The sequence below is a fragment of the Lipophrys pholis genome, assembly GCF_963383615.2.
Source record: "Lipophrys pholis genome assembly, chromosome: 19".
In the NCBI taxonomy this organism is placed as follows: Eukaryota; Metazoa; Chordata; class Actinopteri; order Blenniiformes; family Blenniidae; genus Lipophrys; species Lipophrys pholis.
In genome coordinates, this window is record NC_137647.1 from 295,854 (window position 1) to 320,853 (window position 25,000).

The 25,000-nt window shown below is 48.4% G+C and overlaps 3 protein-coding genes across 3 annotated transcripts in view; 1 reads left to right on the plus strand and 2 right to left on the minus strand.

The window, feature by feature from the left end:
• Nucleotides 1-3,490, minus strand: part of slc1a9 (solute carrier family 1 member 9) — a gene marked incomplete at its 5' end in the record, with an annotated part of 21,539 nt that extends 18,049 nt beyond the window's left edge. Inside the window, one exon of the mRNA XM_080487184.1 lies at nucleotides 3,367-3,490. Within this exon, the coding sequence (XP_080343310.1) occupies nucleotides 3,367-3,490 (124 nt within the window). The remainder of the gene's footprint in view (nucleotides 1-3,366) is intronic.
• Nucleotides 3,489-5,035, plus strand: ntf4 (neurotrophin 4; the record flags this gene model as incomplete). Its single annotated transcript, XM_080487185.1, is given in 3 exon segments — nucleotides 3,489-4,595; nucleotides 4,597-4,812; nucleotides 4,814-5,035. Coding segments are annotated over 3 exon segments (1,545 nt in total).
• A 3,851-nt stretch (nucleotides 5,036-8,886) lies between these two features.
• ppfia3 (PTPRF interacting protein alpha 3) overlaps nucleotides 8,887-25,000 on the minus strand; it is a gene marked incomplete at its 5' end in the record, with an annotated part of 40,681 nt that continues 24,567 nt past the window's right edge. The window contains 11 exons of the mRNA XM_080487186.1: nucleotides 8,887-10,808; nucleotides 11,032-11,093; nucleotides 12,387-12,549; nucleotides 13,451-13,519; nucleotides 13,717-13,892; nucleotides 15,268-15,365; nucleotides 15,498-15,673; nucleotides 17,496-17,522; nucleotides 18,513-18,578; nucleotides 24,681-24,881; nucleotides 24,963-25,000. The exon at nucleotides 24,963-25,000 is cut by the window's right edge and continues 44 nt beyond it. Coding sequence (XP_080343312.1) covers nucleotides 11,041-11,093; nucleotides 12,387-12,549; nucleotides 13,451-13,519; nucleotides 13,717-13,892; nucleotides 15,268-15,365; nucleotides 15,498-15,673; nucleotides 17,496-17,522; nucleotides 18,513-18,578; nucleotides 24,681-24,881; nucleotides 24,963-25,000 — 1,067 coding nt within the window. The 3' untranslated portion in view covers nucleotides 8,887-10,808; nucleotides 11,032-11,040. The remainder of the gene's footprint in view (nucleotides 10,809-11,031; nucleotides 11,094-12,386; nucleotides 12,550-13,450; nucleotides 13,520-13,716; nucleotides 13,893-15,267; nucleotides 15,366-15,497; nucleotides 15,674-17,495; nucleotides 17,523-18,512; nucleotides 18,579-24,680; nucleotides 24,882-24,962) is intronic.

Consider the following 25,000-nt stretch of genomic DNA (forward strand, 5'->3'; position numbering starts at 1 on the left):
GGAGGTCCAACCTGAGAAGTAGTGATGTCACTCACCAGGAGGTCCAACCTGAGAACTAGTGATGTCACTCACCAGGAGGTCCAACCTGAGAAGTAGTGATGTCACTCACCAGGAGGTCCAACCTGAGAACTAGTGATGTCACTCACCAGGAGGTCTAACCTGAGAAGTAGTGATGTCACTCACCAGGAGGTCCAACCTGAGAAGTAGTGATGTCACTCACCAGGAGGTCCAACCTGAGAACTAGTGATGTGAGGTGATGTTGCCACGTTGCTCTGGAGTGTTTAAGTTGATATAAAGAGTTTTCACTTTGTTTCCTCATGTGACGACGGCGTTCAGGTAATCTGGAACAGGAAGTTTTCTCACGCTGTTTCCTGTTTGAAACTCGTCCTTGCTTTGAATCACAGTGTGGGTTGCGGCGACTTGGTAGTTTTATTTTGACAGTCTCTAAATAATGATCCAACTTGGTAGTTTTATTTTGACAGTCACCATAATAACAATCCAGCTTGGTGGTTTTATTTTGACAGTCACCATAATAACAATCCAGCTTGGTGGTTTTATTTTGACAGTCACCATAATAACAATCCAGCTTGGTGGTTTTATTTTGACAGTCACCATAATAACAATCCAGCTTGGTGGTTTTATTTTGACAGTCACCATAATAACAATCCAGCTTGGTGGTTTTATTTTGACAGTCACCATAATAACAATCCAGCTTGGTGGTTTTATTTTGACAGTCACCATAATAACAATCCAGCTTGGTGGTTTTATTTTGACAGTCACCATAATAACAATCCAGCTTGGTGGTTTTATTTTGACAGTCACCATAATAACAATCCAGCTTGGTGGTTTTATTTTGACAGTCACCATAATAACAATCCAGCTTGGTGGTCTGTCCGTGTTCTCCTGCTGTTAAAGTTTAGAGCTCATTGTTCTCTGCTGTGTGTGTGTGTGTGTGTGTGTGTGTGTGTGTGTGTGTGTGTGTGTGTGTGTGTGTGTGTGTGTGTGTGTGTGTGTGTGTGTGTGTGTGTGTGTGTGTGTGTGTGTGTGTGTGTGTTCAGTACTAAAACTAACAGCAGCACCAACTAGTGGCCAGACAGTGTAACTACATTGTTCTCAGAACATTTGTTTTTCACACTTTTTATTTTGTGAGAAAAAAACTGAAGTTGGGTTATATTTATATTTTCATGAGCTTAGATCAGATAAATTAGAGGAATGTTTTCTGCATAAGACAAAATTGGTGAAAACCAAGAAAATGAAAGCTCTTTTTTTTAAACTTATTCAGGTTATTTCAACAAATTCAAAAGTTTAAACTTTTGTTGTTTTCTTACCTCCACTGCTTGTTTAGATGTGAAATACTCAATAAGTGAGTGAAAGCAGCAGGTTGCTGATGAAAAGCATCATGTGGGGACGTGGACGGGGACGGGGACGGGGACGGGGACGGGATGTGACCTGGAGCCGTTTGCTTTGCCCTCCTGTCCAACAGGCTGAGCTTCACCTCCTCCTGCAACAAGAAACACAAACTTACATCATGCAGGTTTTGGCACGTCGGACCTCCAGAGTCCTGCTTTTATATCTGAAACTCACCTGGTGGGGGGGGTGTGTGTGTGTGTGTGTGTGTGTGTGTGTGTGTGTGTGTGTGTGTGTGTGTGTGTGTGTGTGTGTGTGTGTGTGGTGACAAGTTTCAAGACATTCTCTGAACAGGAAGGAAGCAACAAAAAGGCAAATCTCTGTGAATGCTGAGGGGAAGGCTGCTGTGAATGCTGAGGGGAGGGCTGCTGTGAATGCTGAGGGGAGGTGGGCTGTGAATGCTGAGGGGAGGGCTGCTGTGAATGCTGAGGGGAGGGCTGTGAATGCTGAGGGGAGGTGGGCTGTGAATGCTGAGGGGAGGGCTGCTGTGAATGCTGAGGGGAGGTGGGCTGTGAATGCTGAGGGGAGGGCTGCTGTGAATGCTGAGGGGAGGTGGGCTCGTTGACATGAGGGAAACCTCGACCAACACGCTCTTTTTTTTTTCCATGAGTTGTGCCAAGATTGTAAAGCCATACCTCAGCAGTCATAAAGCTCAGCGCCGCCTTTCAAACTGCTCATTTTACATTTTAATTGAGGTGCATTAGCGGAACAAGTCGAGGCTGGATCGGGGGGCGTGGTAGACCACCGCGCCAGACTCCCTTCAGTTTGCATTGTAGAAGTTAATCAATGACTCAGCTGAGTTTATCGATCACCATCACATTCACCATGAATATAAACAGTGGATGGACAGTGAATACGTGTGTGTGTGTGTGTGTGTGGGGGGGTGGGTGTGGGTGTGGGGGGGGGGGTGGGGGGGGGTGGGTGTGGGTGTGGGGGGGGGTGGGGGTGTGGGTGTGTGTGTGTGGGGGGGGGGGGTGTGGGTGTGTGTGGGGGGGGGGGGGGTGTGTGGGTGTGTGTGTGTGTGTGGGGGGGGGGGGGGGTGGGTGTGTGTGTGTGTGTGGGGGGGGGGGGTGGGTGTGTGTGTGGGGGGGGGGGGGGGGGGTGTGGTGTGGGGGGGGGGGGGTGTGTGTGGGTGTGTGTTATTTCTTACATGTGTGTGTTCTGAGCGTAATTATTTTAAATGGGATCCTGGAGAAACACTTTTCCATTCTGCTGAACTCCTGTTGTATCTCCAGCCAAATGACGATCTGATCCGGTCCGATCCGATCCGATCGGATCGGATCGGATCTGATCGGAAACGTTCTCAAGTGAAAACAGAAAACCTACGTAGCGGTTCTGGGTGTCTGTTCACACGACATGGACCAGACGGCAGAAGTCCTGCGCCTGGTCCAGGTCCTCCCTTTGGTCCATCTACCAGCCAAGAAGGTTTTCATCTGCATGGATTTATTTATTTGTATGGATTTTACCAACTTTTCACCAAAACTACTCACCTGAATTCATGAACTCTTCCAGGAGGATTTGTCTTCATGGATCCAGTAGCTTCTGGGACGTTAATGTTGAAATGGTTCTGAAAACGGTCCCATATAAAGTGGCTGAGAGACGCCTCGTGGAGGACATCAGAGGACATCAGTGTCTGTTGCCATGGAGACGCTCCCTGCTCAGTGTTTCACAGTGATGGAGCTACCTGAGGCTAGTTAGCATTGATATGAGCTAACAGCTATCGTGCTAGTTACGCTAACTTTGTTCCAAAAACAAATGTGGTGTTGGCGGACTGCGCTCTACCGAGTGTAGCTCTAGTTTATGCTTAGAGCCATTGTTCTCTACTGCATGTGTGTGGTTTTGTTACAAAAACGAACAACAGTGCCAACTAGTGGCTCAACATGCTAGCTACATATGTTAACGATAAATCTGTGACGTGTCGCGGATCATGGTGTCTGACGGTGTCTGACGGTGTCTGACGGTGTCTGATGGTGTCTGACGGTGTCTGACGGTGTCTGATGGTGTCATAACGCAGTGTCTCTCTCTCCATGCACTCCAGCTGAAACGTCTTGGGAGTGATGCACTGGCTTCCCCTGGTTGCCATGGTGATTGCCTCGGCCCTGCCCTTCCCTCACAACCCCGTGTCCAGGATCGCCGCCGCGACCACAGAGTCCGGACCGGACCACCGCAGAGATTCCCACCGCCATGAGCCAGCCGCTCGCCTCGCCACGCCCCCGCTGGACTACGGCCGCAACAGAAACGCCTCACACATGGATTACAACATGGCTGCCGCCGCACAGAGCCGCCACCGCCACGAGGGTCATGCGAAACCCTCCACGCATGAGGAGACTTCCACGGTCAGAGTGGAGAGTCGAGCAATCTACGACTCCAACAGTGACGCCAGGAGCAGTTTGTCTGGACCGCTCAGGACGGAGGACATTTCCAAGGATGATTCTGTAGCGAAGGACTACAAAGCCCACAGCAGCCGGAGGCCGGACATCTCCAGCCTTCTGGACTTTTCCAACACGGACGATTCCCGGGACTCGACGCATCCGCCACGGCGGTTTACTGCAGTGGAGAACCACAACACCGTCAGTCCTACTGTTACCCTGAAACATCAGAGACGGCCAGAGCTGACTGCAAGAGGAGTGGTGGCGGCAGCACGAGGGGTGGGGAGCCAGAGGACACTGGGGAGCCAGGGGACAGTGGGGAGCCAGGGGTCACTGGGGAGCAAGGGGACAGTGGGGAGTGAGGGGACACTGGGGAGCCAGGGGACGGTGGGGAGCCAGGGGACGGTGGGGAGCCAGGGGACACTGGGGAGCGAGGGGATGGTGGGGAGAGAGGGGACACTGGAGAGTGAGGGGACGCCAGGGACTGACGAGAGCCTGACCCTGGAGGCAGCTCTAGGTCTGGAAGGCGGGTTGGACGGGGCCCTGGACGGAGACGAGATGTTCCTGGACGCTCACCCGCGGGTCCTGTTCTCGCCGTTGCCCTCACCGCCGGAGCACCCACCCCTCCTGCTCATGCTGGAGACGGGCCTGCTGGAGGAGGACGGGGACCGCGAAGAGCCGGAGGACCTGGACCGACTGGTGGAGGGCCACGGGGACCGCGCCCTGGACGGGAGCTCCACCCCCAGTTGGGGGCTCTCCGGCGATTCTGCGCGTCCCGTTAAACGAGACAAACGCTCACACATGGTGGACAGACGGCGGAGGGGAGAAGTCAGTGTGCGAGTCGGAAAGTCGCTGGGTCACCGACAAGAAGATGGCCACCGACTCTCACGGACAGAAGGTCACCGTCCTCCAGGAGATCCACACTCAGACGGGTCCGCTCAAGCAGTACTTCTACGAGACGCGCTGCCGCCAGGCGGAGCAGCAGAGCGCACCGCGGGGGGGGGCGGTGTCGGCGGGCAAGTCCACGGGGACGGGCCGTGGCCGGCGCCGGGTGCCTGGGCGTGGACAAGAGACAGTGGGTGAGCGAGTGCAAGGCAAAGCAGTCGTTCGTGCGGGCGCTCACCAAAGACGCCAACAGCAGAATCGGGTGGAGGTGGATCCGGATCGACTCGTCGTGTGTGTGCGTTCTGCTGTCCAGGACCAATCAGCAGGCGGGGAGGGAGGGGAGGGAGGGGCTGACGGGGCGGGGGAAGGGCTGAGGAGGAGGAGGAGGAGGAGGAGGAGGGATGAAGAAAGTGACACAGAGCAGAGCAGCTGTGACATCCCTCTCTGGTGGAAATAGAAGTTCTTTCTCTGCCTTCATCCCTCGTTTCCTTTCCTCCTCCACTTCTACTGACTTTTGAAAAAAAACACCAAGACCTCAACTGTAGATCTGAAACTGTCATATAGAGATTTTACTTTAAGAAGTACTGTTTTTTGTTTTTTGTATGATTTATCTTTCATAATCTAAGTTATTTTTGATTAGTATGTAAGCATGTTTATGTCTTTGATATTAATATATTCCTTTATGTACGTGTACAATATGACACCAGTATACCTTGATGTATGAAGCTATGTATATCAGTGTGTATTTATAGAAGAAGTCTTGCTGGAGTTGTAGGTCTCTCCAGTGTCTGATGATAATTCCAGCCTCAGCTTTGCTCAGCTTGCGAGGGGAAGGAGCGCCACCTACTGAGGTGTCGTGTTACTGCACCGTCCTCTCAGCCACAGGGATTTACTGTCGGCAGTACTTCAGAATCACAAACAGCTTTTCTTCTGTTTAGTTTTTATAAAACTCAGGCTGATGTCGTGACGTCTTTGTGCATCAAACGTTGGGTCATGAATGTAAAAACCAACTCAACACACACACACACACACACACACACACACACACACACACACACACACACACACACACACACACACACACACACACACACACACACACACACACACACACACACACACACCCACCAGTATGTTCAGTCAGCCTGTCCATCGTGGTAATAAAGGATCTTTGTACTCGGTATTTCTCTGCTATTTAACTCACATCCGGGCAGATTTGTCTGATTAGCGGGGAAGTTAAAGGGTTTGGGGGGGGTGGAAGGGGGGGGCAGGGGGGGGCAGGGGGGGGGGGGGGGGGGGGGGGGCTGGGGGGGACGACGACTTTCAAGAAAGTTCCCACAGAAACAGTCTTTTCAAAAGTTGCTTTTTTCACCTGTTTCCATGAAGATGGAGCGTTTTTCCTTTGTTTCCACGGAGACAGCTCTCACTTATAATCACTCTCTCACTCTCTGACCACCACCACCCACTCACTCTCTGACCACCACCACCCACTCACTCTCTCACTCTCTGACCACCACCACCCACTCACTCTCTCACTCTCTGACCACCACCACCCACTCACTCTCTGACCACCACCACCCACTCACTCTCTCACTCTCTGACCACCACCACCCACTCACTCTCTGACCACCACCACCCACTCACTCTCTCACTCTCTGACCACCACCACCCACTCACTCTCTCACTCTCTGACCACCACCACCCACTCACTCTCTGACCACCACCACCCACTCACTCTCTCACTCTCTGACCACCACCACCCACTCACTCTCTGACCACCACCACCCACTCACTCTCTGACCACCACCACCCACTCACTCTCTGACCACCACCACCCACTCACTCTCTGACCACCACCACCCACTCACTCTCTCACTCTCTGACCACTCACTCATTCACTGCAGAAGCGTTTTTAAGAAAGTTTTGTTTTCCGCTCGTTTCCATGAGACGGAGTTGAACTGTTTTCAAAAAGTTGTCTTTTTGCCCATTTCCATGGTGATGGAGTCGGAGTATTTTCTAGCACTTCCACCTTGGGAGTCATTTTCAAAAGTTGTAATTTTAGTGACTCACAATGAAAGCTTAACGTTTTCACTTCAACTCTGAACAGGACCTTAAAACTTCAAAAAACATAAATAGGAATAAAAGTAGGGGGAGAAATCTAAACATCAGGATACAATCGCCTGAAAACTGAATTTCAATCCTGAAATAATCTGATTATCTGATGTGTTTTAAATGTTGAATCTTGTGTAATGAAACAATATTTCCATCTAAAAAGACAAGTAACATAAATATCTCTACTACGTGGTTTAAAGGTGAATCTAAACAAAGAAAAGCCAGAAAAAGAGGATGTGATGTTCAGCAGATCCTCCTGGATCGCTTTATTTTCTATTACATCACCATTATCATCATCATCACTGATATTCTTTATTTTCCAGATGACATTTGTGTTACTATCACTTTAATCATGGAAATCTGTTAAATCATTGCACAATTTGTTTTCTCAAAATGTACACATACAGGAGCGTATTTGATGACCATTTTTCATATTTACCTTTGAAACGAGTTCAAAATGAAGCCGAGAAGAAACAGAACGTACGTACATTTATCCGATACATACCTAAAGAAAAATAAAGTTATCGTAAAAAATAAAAAATACAACTGAAAAAAATACACACATTTTACAAATTGACCCCCCCCCCCCGTAGGTTTATCATACAGATATATATATATATATTTTTAACAACACCTCATATCATCTTCACTACCAAAAAACATGTTTTTTTTTGTTTAGGTCATTGTCGTTTGTTTGACATGCATCGTAAACACAGAGGCTGAAGGTTTTGTTTCCTGGGCTTCCTTAGGCTCCACCCCCCCAGAAGGCTCCACCCCCCCAGCAGGCTCCACCCCCCCAGAAGGCTCCACCCCCCCAGCAGGCTCCACCCCCTCGTTCCTGTTATGGCTTGAGTGTGCAGTAAAATGAGCGTCCTTTTATTATTTCATCTTTCTGAGCTGTTCCCCCCCCCCCCCCCCCCCCCCCCCCCCCCCCCCATAGTTTTTCTTTGTTGGGGCACAGAGTACACATGATGACAAAATGTCTAGATATTTTTATTTCTTTAAAAAAAGACTAAAATCTCAACATGAAGCCAATTCTAGTAAAACCTTCTGGTGCAAAAAACAGTGAATTGTCCCAAAACCCTGTTGCATTCTGGGTGTTTGAACCAACGCCCCCTGACGGCGTGGCTTTGAGGCTAATGCTAGTTTGCTAACCTTGGTGGCAGCGTCGCTGACTCGCCGCTCAGGTCTCTGGGTTTGTTGTGTCGTCAGTGTTTCAGAATCAAAGTTCACTTTGAGATTTTTCACCGTTTGCTTGTGGTTCTTCTGGATCGGCGCCTGAAGGCCTCATGTTTGATTCTCCTGCTGCAGAGCTCGACGTTTCATCACATTTAGCTTTATTTCACTTTATCTAAAGATTTACTAGCTTTGGACTGTTTTCTTCCTTCTGCTTTCGTTTGTTTTCAAATACTTTCCTGTTTATTTTCCTTTTTGATTTTGTCAGTAAAATGTATTTGTGGGATGAAGGTCGAGGCCGAAGTTCACCAACAGCTTTTCCTCACGGTCACCTTTGACCCCCCCCCCCACCCCCAACACAAAACCCTCTGTTGTGTTTTGTGGGTCCGTTTCCACGACAAGGTGCTCGGACACGCTGCGACTGTGCGTGCACACGGCGGTCGTAGTGAAGAGTTGTTGTTTCACATGCTCACTACTGTAATTTCTACTGAACACAAGCTGCACCCACCAAATTAGAAAAGAAAAGAAAGAGCGGTCGGAGTTACGATGCACTTGAACACATCACCCACACCTGAAGCTCTTTAACTCCGTCAATGAGCCTCATTGTTTCAGCCGCAGGGTCGAAGCTGAGACGTTACAGGAGCTTTAAAACGATGTTTTCCTCCAGTGTCATGACTCCCGCTCCGTATTCTCCACCTGAACTACATCGTTTTCAGCTTTTCGGTTCTCAAAACGTCCTCCTGTAAACACAAAACTTTTCTAAAAAGAAAAACGATGCTTTTTCACTAGAAACGTTGTCGTGGAAACGAGGCTCTTGTTTGCATGCCGCCCATCCCACAGAGGATTGTTCTTTCTAAATGTGACACCAGTTAAAGTTTTACCAAGAAGGAAAGAATCTACCAGACAGTTTAATTTAGTTTTCTTTCTTTTTTTTTTTATCAATCATTTCATGTTTAAAGTGATTTATTGTCACATATTTACAGATGTTTCTTATTTACATTTGAATTGCAGAGCAGGAAGCTCATGCTCGGACTTTAAGTGCCGTTTGGACTAAATCTTCACCTTCTCTGCAGATGATGTAGCTTATGCTAAGCTAACTGTTTACAGGTCTTTTGTTTTCCTTTCAAAATGTTTACAGGTCATGTTGACACTGAGCATAAAGAAATCGTTTGGCCCTTTTCTAGTTTTTGAACTTAGAATATATTTTCAGCTGTAGTTTTTTTTTATTAATATCACATTATTGACACTTAAATACTTGAATAAAGGAGCATTTTTAGTTTTATCTGACAGAAAAATGTAAAGTCTGATAACGTGACTGTTGATCTAAAGTGGTTCAAATTGGACTTGGAACATCAGCAGCAGCAAAGAAATAGAAAATAAGAATTATTTCCTGTATTTTGGGTCGTATTTTCATTGCTGTCAAAAAGCCCAATGTGTCAGTTTTAAAAACATCAGGCGTGAAAAACAACTTCAAGTTCAAAGTTTCTGGATTCATGTCCTGGGTGGAGCTCCAGAGCACAAACACCAGACCACTTTTCTAATATTACAAGTGAAATGAGTTTTTGATTAAAGACGTTTAGATTAGAAAAAGTCTCCAGCCAAGAAGAACCAGACGACCTCGACACAGTCAGTGGAGGGAGAAGTGCGAGTTTCCCACTGAACCCACTGACCTCCATGTTTTACTTTTCCTGCTTCAACACTCAGGATTGAACTGCGTTTCTGCAGGAGCCTGATAAGGACGCGGGAGTGTGAATCCTCTCAGACCAACCTTCACCATCGCAGCTCATCTGCAGTCACAGATACGCTTCATTTGGTTGAGATTCCAGGGAGAATCAAACCTGAGGTCTTCCTGCTGTGAGGCGACAGGGCTAACCACTGCCACACCAAGCCAACTTCCACATAATGGAAAACCCGAGCCTGGACTGTGTTGGAGACCCTTCTGATTCAAATCTTGTTTTTAATTTGACACATTTTATTGAAAACAGAAATAAAAGCTGCCAGAAGTCGGTTGATTAACGTAACTTTGATGTGTCGGCTGTTTGGGTTCTGTTCACCGCAGCTCAGCGTCCGGACGATTTAACTGCAACCAACTACAACACTAACAATTAACGGTTATTTCACAAACGGCAGAAGCGTTTCCTATCGGGACGTATTTGGAAAGTGGAACGACGGCTATGAACGACTCCATGACCCGCCGGAGAGCGGCGCCCCGGGAGCCACTGCTGCTGACCAGAGGAAACCTTTGATCACAATGAACCAATCGGCTTTGATCTTCCTCTTCCTCTCCAAAGAGGCGCCACCGGAGGAGCGATGGACTCGGACGGGGCGCGCTACACGTCACCCACCACTAGGAGACACTGAGACACCCTTGGCAGGATCACGGAGGCCGACCTGACACCGGCAGAGACGCGGCGTGTCGTTCGCTTCACGCAGCCACATCATTTATTCCCTAAAGACGTGAGGTTTGAAAAAAAACCCTCAAAAAAAGCAGTGAGGCGACACGTTGGGCAGCAAGGGTTTTGTTTCTCCCACGAAGGAGGAAAAACAATGAGCCCCGATTTGTATGACTGAGTGCGTACGGCATGACAAGGAGAGAAAAACCGCCGCCATCAACCTGAAACCAACGCCGCCGCCGCCGCCGCCGAGGGAGAGCAACGAGAAGAGAGAGAGAAAACAGCTGATCCTGTTCAAACCTTCAGAAAATACTCGTACATTCTTCATATCATTTCCACTTTTCATTCCCTTGCTCCTGTTATTGCAGAACGGTCAGAACCGACGGGTTTGTTTCGAAGTGAAAAGGTTCTTTTCATTGCTTCTTCCTCCGTGAAGGAGTGAGAGGGTCTTCATGGAGTCAGCGCCCTGAGGAGACAAACGGCGTTATCACCACCTCGCCGCTTCCTCACCCTTAATCCAGGTCGCCTCGGATCCCCGCCACTTTAAACATCCCAAACCAAACCACCGCAACAAACAAACACATGAAGCAGGTTGAAACGGAGGAAAGCAGCTCTGCACATGTGCAAGCAACATCTGGGGATGTTTAAAGGAGCGGCTTGTTCTGGACGACAGCGTGAAGCGTCCTCACCTCAGCCCCTCAACAGGAGTAGGTCCTCACTGAGGCAGCTTCCCCCCGGGCTCCAGAGCTGGCTGCAGCGGCACACAAACACACCGACGGGTTATTATCCGGGCCGCAAACAGCTCTGACCTTCCAGAGGCATTAGCATTAAGTCCTGGGTAATAGGATAATAGTCTTCCTCTTGGCTTTGAAGCGTCTGTTCCTTGTTATTGACGCTTCCCCCGCTGGAGGAAACACCAAATTCCTCTGGAAGACTAATGGTAGAGTAGCATGACAACAGCCAACCGCCGCCTACATGTGATGCTTGGATAACACGTCCAGGGCAGAGTCTCATTTACACACGCTACACACGCTACACATGCTACACACGCTACACACGCTACACATGCTACACACGCTACACACGCTACACATGCTACACACGCTACACACGCTACACACGCTACACATGCTACACATGCTACACACGCTACACACGCTACACACGCTATACATGCTACACACGCTACAATGCCACACATGCTACACACGCTATACATGCTACACACGCTACACACGCTACACATGCTACACATGCTACACACGCTACACACGCTATACATGCTACACATGCTACACACGCTAAACACGCTACACATGCTACACACGCTAAACACGCTATACATGCTACACACGCTACACATGCTACACACGCTAAACACGCTACACACGCTACACGTGCTAGACAGCCTATACTGTGTTCAGTTTTATTACTCAGTCACACCAGAAAGTACCTGGATAATCCAGGTAGGATTGCATCTAAGTTATCAGAGACGCTTGAATCCAAGGTTCTTATTCAGAATCACCATTAAGGTCACACTAAGCCTCTCTCAATTGCTGGTAATTTGACATCTGCATCACTCCCTTTCCACCGTCGTTATAACAAAATGCTGGATGAAGTAGCCTCAATGAGATTAATTCATAACCAGTCGGAAGCTTTCTGTTAAGGGGAAAATTAGTAGAATTTTATCTCAATTTAAATAAAGATCAACTTCGAGAATCAACTAAATTAAATTAGATGTAGTACTAAAGATTATTTTATGTTTTGCTAGCGCGTTAATCCTTGTAATACAAGTTTTCACCACCAGACGGTGCATTGTCACAGTTTTTGCTCCTGTGCTTTAGAGTGATTGGTGTTTGGGGGAAAGGGGGCGGAGACTGAGAGATAGACTCTGACCACAGTCTGTAAAGTCGTGTTTCAAGAATTTAATGCTGGAGGTCGTTTTGCGCCCCGAACTGTGGAAAATATGGAGCATATGCAGGATGAACTACACTTCTGCCCCGATGCCCCTGGAAGGAGCTGCGGGGGTGGAGGTTGCGCTCACCTTCACTCTGAACCTTCCTCAGGGTGACGGAGGGCGTGGCGATGGCTGAGGCACGGAAGTTAGCAGGCAGGGTCTCGGCAGAGTCGGAGGTCACGCCCCGAAGGTCCTTCTCACGAAACATCTTCCTCCAGGACGGCGAGCGGGTGAACGTCTTGCTTCCATCCTGAGACGGACAAACGTCACATCATCGGCATACAACTACATTCATTCATAAATACAGTTACTGTTATACAGTTACTTTTATACAGTTACTTTTATACAGTTACTGTTATACAGTTACTTTTATACAGTTACTGTAATACAGTTACTGCCATGTCATTTAGCACCAGCCTTTCAGAGGAAACACGGGAAAATCAATTATGTAAATTATTAATTTATCTTCTATTGCAACAACCCACCTTCATATTAGTCAAACAACTAAATCAGTTAGTTGGAGGAAGATGCTCTATAATCTGGATGTTAGAGGAGGAAGATGCTCTATAATCTGATGTTAGAGGAGGAAGATGCTCTATAATCTGATGTTGGAGGAGGAAGATGCTCTATAATCTGATGTTAGAGGAGGAAGATGCTCTATAATCTGGATGTTAGAGGAGGAAGATGCTCTATAATCTGATGTTAGAGGAGGAAGATGCTCTATAATCTGATGTTAGAGGGGGAAGATGCTCTATAATCTGGATGTTAGAGGAGGAAGATGCTCTATAATCTGGATGTTAGAGGACGAAGATGCTCTATAATCTGGATGTTAGAGGAGGAAGATGCTCTATAATCTGGACGTTAGAGGAGGAAGATGCTCTATAATCTGGACGTTAGAGGACGAAGATGCTCTATAATCTGGATGTTAGAGGAGGAAGATGCTCTATAATCTGATGTTAGAGGGGGAAGATGCTCTATAATCTGGATGTTAGAGGACGAAGATGCTCTATAATCTGGATGTTAGAGGAGGAAGATGCTCTATAATCTGGATGTTAGAGGAGGAAGATGCTCTATAATCTGGATGTTAGAGGAGGAAGATGCTCTATAATCTGGATGTTAGAGGAGGAAGATGTCCTATAATCAGATGTTACCTCGTCGGGTCGTCTCTCCGTTGCCATGGAGATGAGGGAGTTGTATTCCTGCTCCAGAAGCTGTCTGGCCTGCAGACATGATGCGCCGCTTTAAAATCACTTCCAGCTCCACTGTGTGTGTGTGTGTGTGTGTGTGTGTGTGTGTGTGTGTGTGTGTGTGTGTGTGTGTGTGTGTGTGTGTGTGTGTGTGTGTGTGTGTGTGTGTGTGTGTGTGTGTGTGTGTGTGTGTGTGTGTGTGTGTGTGTGTGTGTGTGTGTGTGTGTGACCTGTGTGTTCTGGTTGGGGATCTGTAGCAGCAGGGCCAGGTCGGTGTAGTCGAAGGTGTCGTCCAGAGCGAGCAGCGCTCCGTGGACGCCGCTCTCTCGGAGGTTGTCGGCGAATTCCTTCAGGCCGACGGTCTGCACCCAGCACATCACGCGCTCGTTGGACCAAACCATGACATCTGGAGGGGGAGCGAGGAATACACTTCTTACCACAACGCCAACAACCACAGCAGATGGAGGAAGTAAAAGAACATTAAAGTTTGAAGTTTGTCTGGATTGGTGGTTTTTATCGACCCGCCATGTTTTGGCTTCCTGCCAAAGCAACAAACACAAAGACTAACGGTTCATCTCCTCCCACAACGAAAAGGAACAAAAAACATTTGATTAGTTTTACAATATTGTTTTTTTAGTTTTACAGAAATTCACGAATTTAAGAAAGACATTTTTTCCACTGAGTTTGGGATTACTAATGCTAACACTATTTGAAATACTAATGAGATGTAATGCTCAATGCAACTATAATAAAAAAACTACTCAACAAACAGAAACACGAAAGCTGATACTGACAATACTGCTTCTCTTAATTCTAATGCTCAGAGTAACTAATGCTACAACCAAAACCTAATAATGCTTTTACTAATACTAAAACAAAATCGAAGTCTGAAAATGACTTTATAGCTTTAACAATTGTAACAAATACTAATGCTTGTTTAATCCGAATGCTAAGACTAACTAATGTTATTACTAATACTAACGATACAAAAGTTAACAATGAGACTAACGCTAAGAGTACTTGTAATAGTGACGTTAATGCCAACACTGGAAATAATGCTAATGGTAGTGTGATTGCTTGTATAATTGTGTAAGCTCAGTATAACTGTAATGCAAACACTAATGCTGAAATATTGTTGTTCTGTTTGTTTTGTTGTGTTTTTATTTTGGTTTGTTGTTTTGACATTTTCAATTCAATAAAAAATAAATAAATTATAGCTTCAACTTTCACTAAACACTGAAACTGTCATGAAGACTAATGCTTATTGTAACTGGAGCATTAATACAGGAGCTCACACTAACGCTCAGAGTACCTGTAGAACTAGCATTAAAACTCAGACTGAACCACTGAAAATAATGCTCTTCCTCCTCCTAGGAGCCACACTGACGCTAATGCTGAATGAACAGAGAAGCAAGCTGATGCCAACATAAAAGCTAATGCTAATACTACCACTAGTACTGATCTTAAAGGTAATAACACAAACATTTATTAATCAAATGAATATTAATACTGACAGGATAGGCAGCGTTAATGCTAATGCTAATATTTGGGTTCCAGTGCTTTTGCTTCGTCCTACAATAAGAATAAAGCTTAAGGGTGATTCCTGTGTCTTTGTTCAGGATGTCCAACCCGGTCCTGGGGGACCCCTGTCCTGCTTCAGCATACCTGGATCTAATGATGATGTAATCAGGTGTGCTGCAGTGGGAGGAGCTAAACCTGCAGGACAGGGACACTGGAGGACCGAGGTTGGACACCCCTAGTCTATTGAGACGTTTGTTCACCTTTGTTCAGGTGGAGGCTCTCCTCTCTCCGGCGCTCCAGCTCCTTCCGATCGTAGTTGAGTCGCTTCAGGCACATGATGCCGTAATGCATGCTGACCCTGGGGAGTGGGCGGAGCCACAGGGTTAACAGAGGGCGTGTTCAAACACACACCGGGTGTCAAAGACGCCTGAAGAATCCGGCACCTCTGACCTCCCAGTCCTCTTTAAAGGAAGAGCCTGGGGACACACACCTGTGGAAGCTGTCCACCATCTTCAGCTGTCCTCGCAGCTCCTTCTTGGTCAGGTGGTCCAGCATGCGGGCGTCCACCAGGGACTCCATGAAGTAGGAGCGGTACTGCGGCAGCCCCAGGCTGGGCAGCCACTCGTTTCCCACCCACTCGTGGTTCATGTCGCCGTAGGCCAGGATCTGGAGGCGACAGCCACACAACGCCGCCGCCGGGTCAACCCCCACATGTGTCGAGTCGACCTCCAGATGTGACGAGTCGACCCCCACATGTGACCAGTCGACCCCCACATGTGACGAGTCGACCCCCACATGTGACCAGTCGACCCCCACATGTGACCAGTCGACCCCCACATGTGACGAGTCGACCCCCACATGTGACGAGTCGACCCCCACATGTGACCAGTCGACCCCCACATGTGACGAGTCGACCCCCACATGTGACGAGTCGACCTCCAGATGTGACGAGTCGACCCCCACATGTGACCAGTCGACCCCCACATGTGACGAGTCGACCCCCACATGTGACGAGTCGACCCCCACATGTGACGAGTCGACCCCCACATGTGACCAGTCGACCCCCACATGTGACCAGTCGACCCCCACATGTGACGAGTCGACCCCCACATGTGACCAGTCGACCCCCACATGTGACCAGTCAACCCCCACATGTGACGAGTCGACCCCCACATGTGACCAGTCGACCCCCACATGTGACGAGTTGACCCCCACATGTGACCAGTCGACCCCCACATGTGATGAGTCAACCCCCACATGTGACGAGTCGACCCCCACATGTGACCAGTCGACCTCCACATGACGAGTCGACCCCCACATGTGACCAGTCGACCCCCACATGTGACCAGTCGACCCCCACATGTGACCAGTCAACCCCCATATGTGACGAGTCGACCCCCACATGTGACGAGTCGACCCCCACATGTGACGAGTCAACCCCCACATGTGACCAGTCGACCTCCACATGTGACCAGTCGACCTCCACATGATGAGTCGACCTCCACATGTGACCAGTCGACCTCCACATGTGACCAGTCAACCTCCACATGACGAGTCAACCCCCACATGTGACCAGTCGACCCCCACATGTAACGGTCGACCTCCACATGTGACGAGTCGACCTCCACATGTGACCAGTCGACCTCCACATGTGACGAGTCGACCTCCACATGACGAGTCGACCGTCACATGTGACGAGTCGACCCCCACATGTGACGAGTCGACCTCCACATGTGACGAGTCGACCCCCACATGTGACGAGTCGACCCCCACATGTGATGAGTCGACCCCCACATGTGACGAGTCAACCCCCACATGTGACCAGTCGACCCCCACATGTGACGAGTCGACCTAAACATGTGACGAGTCGACCCCCACATGTGACGAGTCGACCTCCACATGTGACGAGTCGACCTCCACATGTGACAAGTCGACCTCCACATGTGACAAGTCGACCTCCACATGACGAGTCGACCTCCACATGTGACGAGTCGACCCCCACATGTGACGAGTCGACCTCCACGTGACGAGTCGACCGTCACATGTGACGAGTCGACCTCCACATGTGACGAGTCGACCTCCACATGACGAGTCGACCGTCACATGTGACGAGTCGACCCCCACATGTGACGAGTCGACCTCCACATGTGACGAGTCGACCCCCACATGTGACGAGTCGACCCCCACATGTGATGAGTCGACCCCCACATGTGACGAGTCAACCCCCACATGTGACCAGTCGACCCCCACATGTGACGAGTCGACCTAAACATGTGACGAGTCGACCCCCACATGTGACGAGTCGACCTCCACATGTGACGAGTCGACCTCCACATGTGACAAGTCGACCTCCACATGTGACAAGTCGACCTCCACATGACGAGTCGACCTCCACATGTGACGAGTCGACCCCCACATGACGAGTCGACCTCCACATGTGACGAGTCGTGACTCAACGAACTCACTGACTAACACCAGGCGTACTTACCTGATCCCAGCTGAACTCCTTCAACTCCTGCAGAGCCCGGAGGAGGAGGAGAGAGGAGGAGGAGAAAGGAGGAGGAGAGAGGAGGACAGAGGAGGAGGAGAGAGGAGGAGAGAGGAGGAGGAGAAAGGAGGAGAGAGGAGGAGGAGAGAGGAGGAGGAGAGAGGAGGAGGAGAGAGGAGGAGGAGAGAGGAGGAGGAGAAAGGAGGACAGAGGAGGAGAGAGGAGGAGGAGAGAGGAGGAGGAGAGAGGAGGAGGAGAAAGGAGGACAGAGGAGGAGGAGGAGGAGGAGGAGAAAGGAGGACAGAGGAGGAGGAGGAGGAGGAGGAGAGAGAGAGGGGGAAGAGGAGGAGGAGGAGAGAGGAGAGGGAGGAGGAAGAGAGAGCCGCCAGGGCGAGAGGATGCAGGATGAAGGCAGAGTGGATGGATGGACGAGCAGCAGCAGGAGGAGAAGAAGAGGACAAGAGGGAGGAAGAGTGTTAGTGAACGGGTAATTAGTCGGAAGCAGTTCACACCGAAACAGAAAAACAAGGAGAGAAGAAGAAAACACTCAACACTGTGACCTGAGGAGGAAGAGGAGGATGAGGAGGGGGGAGAGGAAGAGGACAGAGAGGAAACAGAGGAAGAAGAGGAGGAGGAAGAGGAAGAGGGAAAAACTCATCAACATAATTCAGATTCTTTGGAAATTGAGTGAAATCATGAAAATGATTTAAAAGAACTGAGGGGGGCATTCAGATGGGGGGCATTCAGATGGGGGGCATTCAGATGGGGGCATTCAGATGGGGGGCATTCAGATGGGGGGATTCAGATGGGGGCATTCAGATGGGGGGCATTCAGATGGGGGCATTCAGATGGGGGCATTCAGATGGGGGGATTCAGATGGGGGGATTCAGATGGGGGGATTCAGATTGGGGGGATTCAGACAGAAGGGCATTAAGACAAGGGGGCATTCAGACATTCAGACGGGGGGGGGGGGGGGGGGGGTGTTGGGGGGGTTCAGTCGGGGGGGGAGTTACTAACCGGGGGCTTGATTGCTGCGTTCAGGGACTCCATCTCAGCGTGGGTCATCCACACGTTACTGGTCGACTGTAACGAAAAGGAGCAAAGACACCAGATCAGCAGGTCGGGGTTAAAGGTCACATCGTCTGTCAGTAAAGTCACCACACCTGTTACACTTCAGCCACAGACCAGGAAGTATCCTGGTACCTTGGTCCAGGAGAGACCAGATCTCTGGTTTGGTCCAGGAGTATAGAACTAGATCAATGAAGGAAACACAATCAGGGAACGCCCTGAGTTTTCTTTGCAACCCTGTCACTCACAATCCCACACCCTTCTCAGTGGAAGCCACGCCCCTCTCAGTGGAAGCCACGCCCCTCTCAGTGGAAGCCACACCCCCACACCAGAACAGGGACAAAAGTTTAAACCTGAAAAAAAAAATGATCTGAAAGTGAAAAAGAAAATTTAAACTTGAAAACACCCTTTGAATGTGAAAAAATAAGATCCTAATCTGAAAACATTAAACCTGCAAATGACGAAATTACCCCTACTTTTTAAAAAATTAATTTAAGAGTGAAAAATTTAATTAAAGGATTTTATCAAAAGAATTCCAGAGCTGAATCAAAAATTATATGTAGAGTGGAAAAACTTTTCATTCACTTTCATTTTTCAAAATTGAAGATCAAAACTTTAACTCAGTTTAACTCAGGCTTTTATTTTAAACTTTAATTCAGTTTCCAAATACTTTTTTTTGAATACCATTTTTTTCTCCAAATGAACAAACCCCTTGGCCTGGATCGAGCTCCACACAGGAGAAAGCAGATCTCTGGTTTGGTCCAGGAGAGACTGGAGGGCGATGGAGGGGACAGACATGTCTGGACTCCATACTGCTAACCCAACCCCATCTGGACTAAAGCCCCGCCCACACCAAAACGCCATCCAATCATCCACATGTGTGGCGTTCTAGGAGTCTGAGAACAGATTCCAGGGTGGAGAAACTTGAAAACGTCGCCTCGACTTTGACATGCGAACAGACGAGCTGAAAACGATGTCATGGTGCCGCGTGATGGAGGGAAAAGAACGACAAGGAGGAGAAAGAACATTTTAGTTTGTGTGGACAGGTCCTATGAGGAAATGTGGATGGATGGATGATGGATGGATGGATGGATGGATGGATGGATGGATGGATGGATGGATGGATGTGATGATGGATGGATGATGGATGTGATGGATGGATGGATGGATGGATGGATGGATGGATGGATGGATGGATGGATGGATGATGTATGTGATGGATGGATGGATGGATGGATGGATGGATGGATGGATGGATGGATGGATGGATGGATGGATGGATGTGATGGATGATGGATGTGATGGATGGATGGATGATGGATGATGTATGTGATGGATGGATGGATGGATGGATGGATGGATGGATGGATGGATGTGATGGATGGATGGATGGATGTGATGGATGGATGGATGGATGGATGATGTATGTGATGGATGGATGGATGGATGTGATGGATGTGATGGATGGATGGATGGATGGATGTGATGGATGTGATGGATGGATGGATGGATGGATGGATGGATGGATGTGATGGATGTGATGGATGGATGGATGGATGTGATGGATGGATGGATGGATGGATGATGTATGTGATGGATGGATGGATGGATGGATGGATGGATGTGATGGATGTGATGGATGGATGGATGGATGGATGTGATGGATGGATGGATGGATGGATGTGATGGATGTGATGGATGGATGGATGTGATGGATGGATGGATGGATGGATGGATGGATGGATGGATGTGATGATGGATGGATGTGATGATGGATGGATGGATGTGATGGATGGATGGATGGATGTGATGGATGGATGGATGGATGTGATGGATGTGATGGATGGATGGATGTGATGGATGGATGGATGGATGGATGGATGTGATGGATGGATGGATGGATGTGATGGATGGATGTGATGGATGGATGGATGTGATGGATGTGATGGATGGATGGATGGATGTGATGGATGGATGGATGTGATGGATGTGATGGATGGATGGATGGATGGATGTGATGATGGATGGATGGATGGATGTGATGGATGATGGATGGATGGATGTGATGATGGATGGATGGATGGATGGATGTGATGGATGGATGATGGATGGATGGATGGATGTGATGAAGTGGTGAAAGAAGTGGTCATATTAATGAAAAGCTTCTAAAAAGGTCATCTTTGTATAAATCCAGGAAGTGTGGCGTCCAGCAGGCCAGAACGAGCTGCAGAGGCTCCCGGCCACCAGACAGAATGTAGAAATGTAAAGAATGGATGTTTTAACTCAAATCTCAAGAGTACGACACTGAGAGCTGAGCTGAGACGTGGATGATGCACGGGGGGGCAGACGGGGGGCATTCAGACGGGGGGGGGGGGGGGGGGTTCATACGGGGGGCAAAGAGTTCTATGTTATTCTGGAGCTTGACCCTGATGGAGAGAGGAGGGGATCCACCATGGAGCACCACCATCATCCAGAGGCAGCAGAACAACAGGAGGAAGACTTAGGAGAGACAATCTCAGCTGAAACATGAGACACTCTGTATGAGACGTGGCCTGGTTCACCGCCTCAGGAGGTCTCGTGTTTTGGACATGATGTGAGTCTTTCAGCAGTTTTTGGATAGAAATGTTAAAACACCATATCTCAGACCAGAGGGGCCACAGTATCAACACCCCCAGAAACACTATTTACAACTCTACAACAAAAGGCCTTTTTAACTTTGATGGAACAGAGACTGATTCTTCTGCAGGTTAAGCACCGGGTCAGGGAGAGGCTTTCTAGGATTCCACTGGAGAATGACGACAAAAACATAAATTCATTCAAACCTGGACGCCGTTTATAGAATTGATTGAGAAAGAACCGCTCACTTAACAACTCTGATAATACAATAACATTAGAATGAAGAGCAGCTGCATGAGGTGGGCGGATTATGAGGCCTTCTGCTCCGTATGAAACCTTTCCTTTACCCAGTACATTGTGGTGTGGAATACTTCAACCAGTCTGGAGTTGAGTACTTCCCAACAGTGAGACCTTGAACATACAGATGTAGAAACATGATTGGAGTGTCAGATACTAACCTTTTCTTTTCTTTCTTATCCTTCTTATCTTTCTTATCTTTCGTCTGGCCTTGATGGGGAGTAGCTGGCTTTCTGTTTGTTAACTTGTTCATATTTGTGCGTAAATGAAAAACAAAGTTCTTTAAAAAACATTTTTAAACGAATTGCCTCAGCCTCCCAACTAATAAAGCCACTTTAAAACATTTCAATGAAGCACAACAGCAAACTGCTTCCTGGCAGGAGGTCAGAGGGTTAGGTTAGGTTAGGGTTGGGTTTAGGTTGGGGTTGGGGTTTAGGTTAGGTTAGGGTTAGGTTTAGGTTGGGGTTTAGGTTGGGTTTAGGTTAGGTTTAGGTTGGGGTTGAGGTTAGGGTTGGGGTTAGGTTATGGAAAGGGTTAGGGTTAAGGTTAGGGTTAAGGTTAGGGTCAAGGTTAAGGTTAAGGTTAGGGTTAAGGTTAGGGTTAGGGTTATCGACGGTCTCCTTCCTTCAATAAGCCTAGAATCTCAGGACGAAGCCACTTGGGCTCCATCGCAGGGCGAAGACGGCTTTCAGTTATTTGCGACTTTTATCTTTCCTGGAAAGCGAGTTTCTGCACATCTGCATGCCTTCAACACGTTTTCACTCTTTTTGTTCAACATCTGGTTTTCATCTCCGACGCTGAGCCAGAAGATAAAATTTGTAAAAAAAAAAAAAGGAAAGTCTGGTTCTTGTTTCCAGATGAGTCAGGTGATGGTGGGAATTATGGTCGCTCATGTTTTTTCAATTATTCTTGGACTTTTATCAGCTGCAGAACATGCATGGCGTTCTGTCGTTCCTCCACATCTGCTTTCTCTGAACTTCAGCTTCACCTCATCGTTCAGAGGCTCGCTTGCTTCTCTTTTCACTGCCGACAGTCTGCTGGAGGTGTTCAGCTTTCCAGGATGGAGGGTCACAAACTACAAACGTTATCTACCACAACTTCTACATCACCTTATGTTGTGAGTTACCCCAAGATCCACATCGCCCTCCATTCTACACGCCTAAACGCTCAACATCACCATGAAGCTCACATTATTCTAGGTTCTATAGGGTTAGGGTTAGGGTTAGGGTTAAGGTTAAGGTTAGGGTTAGGGTTAAGGTCAGGGTTAGGGTCAGGGTTAGGGTTAGGGTTAAGGTTAGGGTCAAGGTCAGGGTTAGGGTTAAGGTTAGGGTTAGGGTTAAGGTCAGGGTTAGGGTCAGGGTTAGGGTTAGGGTTAAGGTTAGGGTCAAGGTCAGGGTTAGGGTCAGGGTTAGGGTTAGGGTCAAGGTCAGGGTTAAGGTTAGGGTTAGGGTTAAGGTTAGGGTTAAGGTCAGGGTTAAGGTCAGGGTTAGGGTCAGGGTTAGGGTTAAGGTTAGGGTCAGGGTTAGGGTTAAGGTCAGGGTTAAGGTTAAGGTTAGGGTTAAGGTCAGGGTTAGGGTTAGGGTCAAGGTCAGGGTTAGGGTCAGGGTTAGGGTTAGGGTTAAGGTTAGGGTCAAGGTCAGGGTTAGGGTTAAGGTCAGGGTTAAGGTTAAGGTTAGGGTTAAGGTCAGGGTTAGGGTTAAGGTCAGGGTTAGGGTCAAGGTCAGGGTTAGGGTTAAGGTTAGGGTTAACAACAGGTTAGGGTTAACGGCAGGTTCTCCATCACCACAGGTTCTATTCCATACTACAAAAGTTTTTCATTACCGTAGGTTTTTATGTTTCTTTGTTTTTCTGGTGGTTGATTCATTAATTAAACGACTATTATGAATTTTATTATTATCCATCAGAAACTTTTCCATCAGAAACATTCTCCTTTAAATACACATGGAAACACGCACACACTTTCTTAGTACTTGACTTACTTGCATCCTTAATTACCCAGCATGCATTACAAAGGTTCGGCCACCTTCAGAAAACCACAAGCGCTCCTTTTAAAGCGTGGCTCAGGCTTTAAACATGGACGCAGCAGAAACCCAGAACGCTGGCGGTCTGGACGCCCTAAGAAATGCATGGATGGACATATGAATGTGTTTAAGGTCTTAGCATGTTCATAATAAACCTCTCTTTATATTTCATCCAACAGGGAAGCTGTCTAGACTGGGAATTGTTTGGAAAACCACAGAACATGGTGATGTTTTTAAAGAAATGAGTGGCCCTACTTCTCCTTCTCTAAATCTGCTTTATCCACCTGGATTAGTAATCTGGGTGGACTCTAGTCCAGTTTGTCTATGGGAGACGTAAACCCACCAGCCACTAGGGTCACCTGATTAAAACCTTGAATCTCGGTGTATTTTGATAACTTCCTATCAAACCTGTTAGGGTTAGGGTTAAGGTTAAGGTTACCAGCAGCAGATGGAGCTCCGATAGGGTTAGGGTTAGCTGCAGCAGATGGGTTAGGGTTAGGAATAGGGTTAGGGTTAGGGTTACCCGCAGCAGATGGGTTAGGGTTAGAATAGGGTTAGGGTTACCCGCAGCAGATGGGTTAGGGTTAGGGTTACCTGCAGCAGATGGGTTAGGGTTAGGGTTACCTGCAGCAGATGGGTTAGGGTTAGGGTTAGGGTTACCCGCAGCAGATGGGTTAGGGTTACCTGCAGCAGATGGGTTAGGGTTAGGGTTAGGGTTACCCGCAGCAGATGGGTTAGGGTTAGGGTTAGGGTTAGGGTTACCCGCAGCAGATGGGTTAGGGTTAGGGTTAGGGTTAGGGTTAGGGTTACCCGCAGCAGATGGGTTAGGGTTAGGGTTAGGGTTACCCGCAGCAGATGGGTTAGGGTTAGGGTTAGGGTTACCCGCAGCAGATGGGTTAGGGTTAGGGTTAGGGTTACCCGCAGCAGATGGAGCTCCGATAACTCGTCTGAGGATCAGACCACAACGCCCAGAATGGCGTCAGAAATCCAGACATGCTCACTCTGGGCTGAGAGCATTATTGGGATTGGTTCTTTTCCTAAGTTTCACAGCTGCTAACTTGCTAATAGCAGTTTCCTGTCACAAGCTAATTCTCGTGGTATGGTTGTTGTAGCAGTTGTGTAAAAGTGGCTCTATAGATCCTGGCTGCTGGCGACCAAAGCAGCTTGTGGGTTGGAGTCTCACCGAGCGAGTGCTGGCCGGGGCCGACGGGCTGGTGAGAGACACCATCTCCTGGATGGCCAGCCGCAGCTTGAGGCGGTGCAGCGGGTTGCTGATGCCGATCTCCCTCTGGATCTCCGTGTCGGACAGGTTGGCCATGATGGCGCCGCTCTTCACGTTGGCGCGGCAGGCCGCCACGTACCACGCTGGCATGCCCACCCACAGCTGGAAGACAGAGGCGGGTGACGGGTGTGGCGATGTAGTTCAGGAGAGGGAAAACATCTAGTGGGATCCTGGATGACCAACCTCCAGCCAGGACACCACGGTCGGTCCGTCCCAGGAGG